This window comes from Electrophorus electricus, chromosome 3 (genome assembly GCF_041902795.1).
Source record: "Electrophorus electricus isolate QZ-2024a chromosome 3, ASM4190279v1, whole genome shotgun sequence".
In the NCBI taxonomy this organism is placed as follows: Eukaryota; Metazoa; Chordata; class Actinopteri; order Gymnotiformes; family Gymnotidae; genus Electrophorus; species Electrophorus electricus.
The window spans coordinates 18,752,675-18,763,536 of NC_137499.1; the positions used below are offsets into that span (position 1 = coordinate 18,752,675).

Below are 10,862 nucleotides of genomic sequence, written 5' to 3' on the forward strand. Positions count from 1 at the left end.
TAAATTCTCTCATTAGTTGTCATCACAATTGTTGACACAATAATGGATGTTTTGTAGTTTTGTAGTCTATTTAAAAAAATACCATTTCTTATTAGAAACACAATTTATTTTCTAATGAATAATACATGGTTTGAAAAAAAATACTGATACTTGTCACAATTGATATCAAAAGAAAAGATCAATTGATATTTCTGAGGCTAAATCATGTCCTATATAATCTGCATGTCACCTGACTTATAATACAGCATTCCTTTAATCACTGGTCTCTATATCATTACCTAATATTATAAATATTTTAGAAGAGGATGGAACCTGTTTTTGCCACCTAGAGCTTTAACATCTATCAAACACATCTGTCTTCTGTATCAGGAGAATTCCCAGTGTCTTTAGTTTAACCTTCACATGTATATCTGAGTGTTAAGCACAATACATTTAAGTAAAATCAGTTTTTAATTTAAGCAAAGACACTACATTTAATTAATTAAACTCATCTAGAATAAGAGTACTGTAAAATAAGGTCTAGGATGTCTTAAAATAATTAAGTAAAAATTAAGCATTTTGGGGGGGAACAATTAAAAGGTTATGTCTGATCTCTCCACCAGAGGGCATAATTACTTGAATAGCAGGATCTCCAATTACAGATTCATGACATCCTACACTCTCACTAGTCAAACTATACCAAAATCTGGCCGGAGGTACCTGTGGACAAGAAAAAAGGCCTAAGTAACCCAACCAGTACCTGATGAATTCTCACAACTTTGCTGCCAGTGCCAGCCTACTCTGGAGGCCCAGAAGTTCACTTGTTTAGTTTGAACTGATTACCATGGAATCGTCTAGCAATAATCAGTTGTCCTCTATCGTCTCAAGTGTTGACAGTAATCTATATAAATGTAGTCATTAAAAAGCTTTGAAGAGGCAGTTATATCATAGCTAGTGTTTAGGATGAAAGCACAATTCACTGTGACCCAGAGAGCAGTGCATAGCAGAGCTGTGAGGTAGGGAGGGTCACCATGGTGATTGCTGGTTTCCAATGTCAATATGTAAGTTTATTATGAAGCCAGCTGGGCATGAAAACACAACGGAGATTGCATGCAGGGGGTAGGGTGGTGGTGGAGAGGTGAGTAGAGGGGGGAATGTTAAAGGAACAGTAACAGAAAGACAAGAGACTGGAGGGGAGCTGGGGAATGGAATTCACTTATGAACAATGGATCAACAAGCTGAAATGTATGTTTGAAGCAGGTAAGTGTAATCTTACACCTGGGGCCAACATCTTATTGCTTCTTATTTGTTTTACCACCACTGTTTGATGTGCTCCTGTATTCTCCCCTCCCCCATTGCACCTTTCGCTCGTGTTTTAGTTTAGTTTTAAGTCTTTGGTTGCCTGAAAGAAAATGTTAAGTTATCTTTCAAGTGAGAGTTAAATATTAATGTGAGTGCATGTATGTGTGTGCATGCTTGTCTGTGTGTGCATTGATGTGTTCTGCCAAAGAGGAGGGGCACTGAAGTGTTACTGTTTATTCAGCACACTATGGACTTGTATGACAGGCTCACCTAAATCAGGCAGGCAAGAGAACAGTCCATACAAACGGGTTTAACCCCTTTGTTGCCATCAACAAAGTTCGTTTCCACGACATCATCAGGGCCTATATATACCAATATACAGACAGCTAAACACAAGATTTCTCCTCCGAACTCCTGACAGCGGTCTGAGAAAAGAACTAAAATGGTAAGACATTTCAGCAACTTAAAGGTTTGGCTACATTTAGGTTTTTAAAGGACTTTGTCATAAGTTGGTAGTGGTACTACAAAAAGTAACATTAGTTTCTATAGTATTTATTAATTAGCAGGCAATTAAAGAAGAAAGCAGGTTTAAGGGAAATACTTTTTGAGGGAATGAGGGAATGTGCAGTTGTGACAAAAGATTTGTGAACCTTATAAATTATCTGGATTTGAGAAACGTCATAATTAAACATAAATCTGTTAATTTAAAAAAAAAAGCACACAGTGGTGATATTTTAAATGGCCATGTGGTCAATGAACTTTTCTGAGAATTACTTTATGGTTTAAATTAACAATATCACTGATAGTAAAAGAATGTACACCCTTATATTTAGTAACTATTGTGAAAAATATTTAGTACATTTGGGCAATAACCTCAAACAAATGCTTTCTTTTAGCTGTTGATCATCTTTGCACAGCAGTTAGGATGTATTCTGACCTATTCCTCTAAAATTTAACTCTTTTGGTTCATGTACATGTTTGGCATTACTTGCTTGAATGGTCTGCTAAAGCTCTGCTATCAGAGCATAGCATTTCAACATTCCACTCTCTTGTGGATGTATGACCTAACCCTCTTTTGAGTTTTACATCACAGACTCCTTGACATTGTGGTGCAGAATTTCCTGATACACTTCAGGAAATTACTGGTTCCTAATGATTTCAAGCTAGTCCTTTACTATGTCTGACAGATAGAGTTTAATATTGGTGTTGGTGTGAAATATTCAGTTTTGTCCAAATATTTCATCTGTCCTTGAAACTTTGTTCAAGCAATCTGAAACATTCAGGTGAACTTGAACAAATTTGAGAAGGGTAACAATGCATGATTTCTTTCTTTTCTTCTTCCCACCAAAAAATGAGGGCAATGATTTCTTCTGTACTTACCTCCTGTGAAGACTCATTGTTCATTGTTCATTGTTCTTAAGAACTCATGAATACACATGCTCCAAAATGCAAGACATGCCCACAGATCCTTTGTTAAAACTCTAGGGCTCTTCTTTAGTTTTGTGGTGCGCCCTTAAACAGATTATTGTAGGACACTGTTACCAAGGAGGACACCAACATTGGTGAATTTCACTTGTTTGTTTCTCTACCTTATATTCAACGTATTCATCTGCCCAAATGTGGATTGAGAAGAGCTATAGTCTTTAAAAATCATTTTGCAATCCCTTTGTTCTGTCAGTGATCTTGATTGTTTAAACCATATCTTATTAAGTAAAGATATGGAAACAGATTTTTTTTTGGTATGTGTGTGAAAAATAACATTTGATTTTTTACTCTCACATAGTAGAAGATCAGGAGCCATTGATTCAGACATCTGGAAAATTACAATAGGTTCATGAGCTTTTATCACAACTATACATAGCACATGTAAACACTTGTAAAATGGACATAGACATTTCTAATTTTGTTGTCCACCAATTACAAGTTATTTTGACTTTTATATGACCTTTTGTGAAAGTAACATATTTCAAAAGCTGGCTTTTTAGTTGTGTGAAGTCATCTATGAAGCTCTTTCTAACTCTCCCCAGCGTGAGTGCATCTCAGTCCATGTTGGCCAAGCAGGTGTGCAGATGGGCAATGCATGCTGGGAGCTATACTGTCTGGAGCATGGAATCCAGCCAGATGGCCAGATGCCTAGTGACAAAACCATTGGTGGAGGAGACGACTCTTTTAATACCTTTTTCAGTGAGACTGGAGCTGGAAAACATGTACCGAGAGCTGTTTTTGTAGACCTAGAGCCCACCGTCATCGGTAATTTGCTGCATTTCTCTTCCTGCATCTCAGACTCACAATTTTCATAACTTTTCTTTTATATAACCTTTTCTCTGTACAGTCACTAAGAGCATTAAAGCATTATATTTTGGGAAAAAAAATACTGTGGTGATTGAATGAATGTTTTAATGATTAATTCTTCAGATGAGGTCCGCACAGGTACCTACCGCCAGCTCTTCCACCCAGAGCAGCTGATCACAGGGAAGGAAGATGCTGCGAACAACTACGCCCGTGGCCATTACACCATCGGCAAAGAGATCATTGACCTGGTGCTGGACAGGACCCGCAAACTGGTGAGAAATAATTAAAAACACAGTACTTGGAGGTAACTCAACGCAATATTGTATTGTACCGTATGTAGAATAAGATGTTCAGTTTATGTCACTGAATTTGCCTGTAAAACAATCACACAGTAACTTCTTTCTATACCCCCTAGGCTGATCAGTGTACTGGGCTTCAGGGTTTCCTGATCTTCCACAGCTTTGGTGGAGGTACAGGATCTGGCTTCACTTCCCTGCTGATGGAACGCCTGTCTGTTGATTATGGCAAGAAGTCAAAATTGGAGTTTGCCATTTATCCTGCTCCTCAGGTCTCAACAGCCGTGGTGGAACCCTACAATTCCATCCTGACCACACACACCACTCTGGAGCACTCAGACTGTGCCTTCATGGTGGACAACGAAGCCATCTATGATATCTGTCGTAGAAACCTTGATATTGAGCGTCCCACCTACACCAACCTCAACAGGCTCATCGGTCAGATCGTCTCTTCCATCACAGCCTCCCTCCGCTTTGATGGAGCCCTGAACGTCGATCTGACTGAGTTTCAGACCAACCTGGTGCCCTACCCTCGCATTCACTTCCCTCTGGCTACCTATGCCCCTGTAATATCTGCAGAAAAAGCATACCATGAGCAACTCTCTGTTGCCGAGATCACCAATGCTTGTTTTGAGCCAGCTAATCAGATGGTGAAGTGTGACCCTCGTCATGGCAAATATATGGCCTGCTGTCTGCTATACCGTGGTGATGTTGTGCCCAAAGATGTCAATTCTGCCATCGCTACCATCAAGACCAAGCGTACCATCCAGTTTGTGGACTGGTGTCCCACTGGCTTCAAGGTTGGAATCAACTATCAACCTCCCACTGTTGTTCCTGGGGGAGACCTGGCCAAGGTGCAAAGAGCAGTTTGCATGCTGAGTAACACCACAGCCATCGCTGAGGCCTGGGCTCGTCTGGACCACAAGTTTGACCTCATGTACGCCAAGAGAGCCTTTGTGCATTGGTATGTTGGGGAAGGCATGGAAGAGGGAGAGTTCTCAGAAGCCAGAGAAGACATGGCTGCTCTGGAGAAAGATTATGAGGAGGTGGGCACAGACAGCATTGGGGATGAAGGGGAGGAAGGAGAAGAATACTAAGACCAACATGGCTCACTCTCCCATCACTCTAGTTTGTGAAAGCTATAAGCATATGAGGTGGGCACAGACAGCATTTGGGATGAACAGATGGAAGGAGAAGAGTACTAAGACTAACAGCCCTATTATTTTTAAATGTTTTTAAAACAAAGGCATTGTACTGCATTCTGTATTAAAACAAATTACACATATGCAGTATTTTCATTTGAATAAAATTTTTAGCAACATTACTTTGGTTCTACTAAACATATTGTCTTTTCCCCATTGTCTATTTACTACCATAAAAATCCTTGCACAGACAGAGCTGATATAAATACAATGAAAACTGTTTAATAGTTTGCTAATGTCCTATTTTAATGCTATATTTATTAGAAGATTCAAAATATTCTGCATAAAGCTCATCACCCGATCACGAATGACTAGTCAAACAGTGACAAACATAAAAACCGCTCTCATAACAGAGAAAAGATGAAACACTTGATTTTCTTTAAAGGAAATCTTCAAAGAACTGAAAGGTAAGTGCTGAGACAATAATGTATTTGAAAGACCACAATTTGCATACAAATAATGCAAATGTAGCAACACCAGACAATGATATCAAAGGCTCCATGGAAACAGGGACAGCTTTGCATTTTGTCTGAACACAATTTACATTTACATTGATATAATTTTCAGGAAGCTCATTATTTTGGCATAGATTTTATACACAACATAGTACTGTGAATAAACACATTTTATTCCTTTGCAGCTTTTGTAGAGAATTCATTTGAAAAGGTTAGTAGAGGTTCATGTTGGACCTAAGTACTTAGGAATTACATGAAGAAACATTTTCAGTTCCTTAGTTTTCAGTTTTGAAATGTCACATTCACGTAATATTCTTTTTCATATGGATTAAATAAGAATGAACAATCCTGATAATTAAAATGAAGGTGAATTTCATAAAACAGCTTACTTTATGTAAAATGTACTCAGGTGTAAAGCATCACATCTGAGTACCATATCCCTGAATTACTGCTGGTTCAAATACAGACACAAATTTGGATTCACTCTGGAGTGCATGGAACGGGCCTGTTCCTCTTTTGTACTGGCATCATTACACAGCAGTGACAGCAACGTCATTACCAGCACATTCCAGACATTTGAAAAACTAATTTTATATGTTAGAAGGACTTCGCATGCATTCGAAATCGCAGAGCTTTACATTTTAAATGGTAATAGATATAAAACAATCAAATCACAGGAGGTTCAGGTGACATCAGTCTTCTTTCGCTATCTCTCTCTTCTTTCTACTCATATGTAAGTATTTGGATTTTGACACATCTTTTTGTTGTTTTGGCACTGTACTTAAGGACACTAAAAATTTAAAAAGAAACAAAAAAATGTCATGACTGAGCTAAGATTGCAAAATGTCAGCTTTGATATAAGAATGTGATGAGCAATATAGCAACAGCCTTAAAATTAGCATAACCCATAAGAAATTTGTCAGTCACTTTGTTGCTTCTAGGAATTCGTAATATAGACAATATATACATTCTGTTCCACACAGTCCCCAAGTTCCCTCGCATTTACTACATACTTATCACGTGGTCAAGGGAACTGCAGTTAGCGAACGAAGATAGCGACTGAAACCACTTTATTCTGAATGCCATACTACTACTACATCACGCAGAACACATACGTCTCGCCTTTTTTCGTTTCTCCCAACAGACGGGCAATTAAGCAGTTCCTTTATTTGCTAATGTGGCTAAAGTGATCTTGACAAGACACACAATGACTGAAGGGTAAACTTTACTTTCAACTTCCTGTATAATAATAAACTGTTATTCACTTCTCCCAGCACAGTTTAAAGTTCCCTTCGAACTTAACGTTATCACCGCCTATCGCTTAAAATGGCCCGGATTCATTTTGTAGTCCACTTCACAGGGAACTGCTAGAGCGATTGAAATGCACCACTAGTGTCTGTACGCTTACATGCATCCATGTTTGCGTGTTGATCTCTGTTTAAATTCAGTGTTTTTTCTTTGTAAGGTTTGTGGGTGAAATGTGTAATAGTATGAGATTTACAAAAGGTTATCTGAGTGCGTAGCTGTTTAAATATGCAGCTGCGCACTTTTAAGAGTATTAAGTCTCCCTTGCGTTCTTTCTTTCTTTATCCAATCGGCTGACCGTTGACCATTCAAATGAAACTGCCGCCTAAGTCACTCCCGCCAATAGAAATGAAGCTTCCTGTAACTACTTTTATACTCCACCCATCGCTTCGACGATATATAACGTTACCCCACCCACGCCCCAGTAATACTGCCTTCGTTCTCCGATTCATCGACATCGGTCTGAAGGAAAATAATTGCAAGAATGGTGAGTCATACTTTTGTGCATTGTAAACTTTATAGTAGCCTGTAGGCAACAAAAATAAATTAATACCCCCCCCCCGCTTACCGTGTATAAAGCTTAAAATCGTCTACCTATCTAACGCTACCTTTACTTTAGTCTGGGATCGGCGATTATTACATATTTAGAAACGTATGGGAAGAAATCAGTTTCGCCTTAGTTATTAACACAAGTAAAGATGACAAAAGCTCAGCGATCCAGTGTTTGATGGGTGAGTAGCTTCCCCCTGCCAAAAAGAATTAAACACATCGCGAGAAGCGCGAAGTTTTAAGCGAATTACATGCATAGACAAGATCATGCTTACAATATTGTTTAGGGATGCATGTAGAATTGTAAAGTAATCGCAGCACATGTCAGCTTGGTCTGCGTTGTCCGTTTCAGACACGTTTCTCCTTCCCTCCATTTCTCAGTTCGTGATTGAGGAAGCTGGGCGGTTAAGGCGGGGTCTGTCCGTCGGCCTCTTTTGCGCGCTTTTGTCTTTCATTAAGTGAAAGCGAAAAGGGTCACGGAGTTTTTGTCCGCCTCAGAGAGGGAACTTAATTTCAAGTTACAGTGAATAGTTATTTGGCACGGTTTAAGTCCTTTCGGGTCGGACGAAACTATTTCAGTCATCTTTTGTTCTAGGCCGCATAACCCCATTCACTAAACTAAGGCGCAGTTTTGGTGCGGTTTGTACAGATGCACCATGAAAGTTGATGTTGGTTTATTCTTTAAATTCAGTATATATGTAGATGTAAATAAGGTCACACTTTACAAGTGGCGTGTCCCATCTCTCACACAATGGGGTCCTGGCGATCCTTCGATTGACTGATTTGATTGCGTTTTAGAATGGGGTCATTGGTTCGGTAATGAGTTTGCCGTGAAAATCCGTTAGTTCAGGTGAAATGTTTCTGTACAGTCTACAAAACAGGGCGCGTCCCTATCCTCTTAGCTAATGACCGAAACAGATGTATGGCAGGGTTATTCCCTTTTCTGCCTGTCTTTATAGGCAAGGCCTGCACAACTACGACACTAAATATTTCATTTAATTGTTGCTGTACGATGTTACAAGTTTCCCTTTATAAGGGACTTATCACATGCGGTACATGTTTATTTTGCCCATTTTTGTGCTGCTGAAACACATCATGGACAGGTTAGCCTTAACTACTCCTTCCCCTTCTGTCTGTCTCTCTCCCCTACCAGCGTGAGTGTATTTCCGTACATGTTGGCCAAGCCGGTGCTCAGATGGGCAATGCATGCTGGGAGCTGTATTGCTTGGAGCACGGGATCCAGCCAGATGGCCAAATGCCTAGTGACAAAACGATTGGTGGAGGAGACGACTCTTTCAACACCTTTTTCAGTGAGACTGGAGCTGGCAAGCATGTTCCAAGAGCTGTGTTTGTAGACCTGGAGCCCACTGTAATTGGTAAAGACTTTTCCTTTACACACTCTGGACTTTCTTTGTATAAACCTTTTTTTTTAAATGATGCATGGGCCAACTGTCAGTTGTCTGGCTGTTGGTCAACATTGCTTTTAGGAACTGATTGCTTATTTGGTAGCTAATGGTAAAGAGAAACAGTGAAGTGAAGCAAATGTCTCCATGCGGTTTTACTGAAATCTAAGCCCAGTCTCTGAGATGACTAATTTTGAGCTATTGGGTGGCTGGGGCATAAGATGCTGTCTTGGATCAGTGCTGAATATTTATTCTCCCCCCCCCCCCCCCAAGATGAGGTCCGCACAGGTACCTACCGCCAGCTCTTCCACCCAGAGCAGCTGATCACAGGGAAGGAAGATGCTGCGAACAACTACGCCCGTGGCCATTACACCATCGGCAAAGAGATCATCGACCTGGTGCTGGACAGGACCCGCAAACTGGTGAGACTCCCTGTGGCCCTTGGGGGGGGGGGGGGGGGGGGGGTCAGGATGTGTAGCTGCTAGGGCCAGTGTTTGAGTATACTGAGCCATTGTTTACATTTGCTGATGCTGAAGTAGAACTTGCATATTTCAGAGGTTATCCTTTTATTAAAACGCAGAGCAAATGTTTACAAAGCCAAACATTTAATTTGACTTCCATAAACAATCTGGGAAGGTGCTCTGTGTAGCAGAATTTGCATAGACTTTAAATCTTGATTTACCTTTTTATTTACAAAAGTAGAACACGGCAGTCTTAAAATTTAAATACTATCTACATGTTCTCCAATTTCTTCAGGCTGACCAGTGCACAGGACTGCAGGGTTTCCTGATCTTCCACAGCTTTGGTGGAGGTACAGGATCTGGCTTCACTTCCCTGCTGATGGAACGTCTCTCTGTGGACTATGGAAAGAAGTCCAAACTGGAATTTGCTGTGTACCCAGCCCCACAGGTCTCAACAGCTGTGGTGGAGCCCTATAATTCCATCCTGACCACACACACCACTTTGGAGCACTCGGACTGTGCCTTCATGGTGGACAATGAAGCCATCTATGATATCTGTCGTAGAAACCTTGATATTGAGCGTCCCACCTACACCAACCTCAACAGGCTCATTGGCCAGATCGTCTCCTCCATCACAGCCTCCCTCCGCTTTGATGGAGCCCTGAATGTTGATCTGACTGAGTTTCAGACCAACCTGGTGCCCTACCCTCGCATTCACTTCCCTCTGGCTACCTATGCCCCTGTAATATCTGCGGAAAAAGCATACCATGAGCAACTCTCTGTTGCTGACATCACCAATGCTTGTTTTGAGCCAGCTAATCAGATGGTGAAGTGTGACCCTCGTCATGGCAAATATATGGCCTGCTGTCTGCTATACCGTGGTGATGTTGTGCCCAAAGATGTCAATTCTGCCATCGCTACAATCAAGACCAAGCGTACCATCCAGTTTGTGGACTGGTGTCCCACTGGCTTCAAGGTTGGAATCAACTATCAACCTCCCACTGTTGTTCCTGGGGGAGACCTGGCCAAGGTGCAACGAGCAGTTTGCATGCTGAGTAACACCACAGCCATCGCTGAGGCCTGGGCTCGTCTGGACCACAAGTTTGACCTCATGTATGCCAAGAGAGCCTTTGTGCATTGGTATGTTGGGGAAGGCATGGAAGAGGGAGAGTTCTCAGAAGCCAGAGAAGACATGGCTGCTCTGGAGAAAGATTATGAGGAGGTGGGCACAGACAGCATTGGGGATGAAGGGGAGGAAGGAGAAGAGTACTAAGACCAACATGGCTCACTCACTTCACTCTAGTTTATGAAATATTCCAGCTATTGGCATAAGGCATGGAAATCATTCTTTTATCTAAGCATTCCATGAAGTTGTTTTTGTTTTTCTCCCCCAAATAAAGTTTCAATAAAGGAAAATGAAATGAATGTGTCTCTTGGGGTTAAATGGCACATGTAGAGATCTGGATAATTGCAGGTGCATGTCTTTGCACAAATATTCACCTGTAGACTGATGTCCTAGGATGTAGCACACCCGTGATCATCCAGTTTTGTCATAAGCAATGATTCTGGGTCATTTCAACAGCCTTAAAATTCAGATAATGTGAACAGGATGTGGGGG

At 40.9% G+C, this 10,862-nt stretch overlaps 2 protein-coding genes across 4 annotated transcripts; both read left to right on the top strand.

The window, feature by feature from the left end:
- The first annotated feature begins 1,094 nt into the window (after positions 1 to 1,094).
- On the top strand, positions 1,095 to 5,193 carry LOC113580047 (tubulin alpha chain). 3 transcript variants are annotated; one of them, XM_035524022.2, is made up of 6 exons: positions 1,095 to 1,239; positions 1,490 to 1,726; positions 3,065 to 3,111; positions 3,309 to 3,531; positions 3,697 to 3,845; positions 3,989 to 5,193. In XM_035524022.2, the coding sequence occupies exons 4-6, from the start codon at positions 3,351 to 3,353 to the stop codon at positions 4,964 to 4,966; spliced, it is 1,308 nt and encodes a 435-aa protein (XP_035379915.1). In that variant the 5' UTR covers positions 1,095 to 1,239; positions 1,490 to 1,726; positions 3,065 to 3,111; positions 3,309 to 3,350; the 3' UTR covers positions 4,967 to 5,193. The 3 variants fall into 3 exon arrangements, with proteins under 3 accessions (XP_035379915.1, XP_081566574.1, XP_035379913.1); XM_081710448.1 differs by lacking the exon at positions 3,065 to 3,111; XM_035524020.2 differs by lacking the exons at positions 1,490 to 1,726; positions 3,065 to 3,111 and having other exon boundaries at positions 1,100 to 1,239.
- Positions 5,194 to 7,166: 1,973 nt separating this feature from the next.
- LOC118241991 (tubulin alpha chain-like) lies at positions 7,167 to 10,669 on the top strand. The gene is made up of 4 exons (XM_035529998.2): positions 7,167 to 7,318; positions 8,534 to 8,756; positions 9,057 to 9,205; positions 9,540 to 10,669. The coding sequence occupies exons 1-4, from the start codon at positions 7,316 to 7,318 to the stop codon at positions 10,515 to 10,517; spliced, it is 1,353 nt and encodes a 450-aa protein (XP_035385891.1). The 5' UTR covers positions 7,167 to 7,315; the 3' UTR covers positions 10,518 to 10,669.
- The last annotated feature ends 193 nt before the right edge of the window (positions 10,670 to 10,862 follow it).

Coding starts and splice junctions, on each gene's coding strand:
- LOC118241991 (XM_035529998.2), top strand. Junction 8,757..9,056: donor CCTGGAGCCCACTGTAATTG/GTAAAGACTTTT, acceptor CCCCCCCCCAAG/ATGAGGTCCGCACAGGTACC. Junction 9,206..9,539: donor TGGACAGGACCCGCAAACTG/GTGAGACTCCCT, acceptor CAATTTCTTCAG/GCTGACCAGTGCACAGGACT.
- LOC113580047 (XM_081710448.1), top strand. Junction 3,532..3,696: donor CCTAGAGCCCACCGTCATCG/GTAATTTGCTGC, acceptor TTAATTCTTCAG/ATGAGGTCCGCACAGGTACC. Junction 3,846..3,988: donor TGGACAGGACCCGCAAACTG/GTGAGAAATAAT, acceptor TATACCCCCTAG/GCTGATCAGTGTACTGGGCT.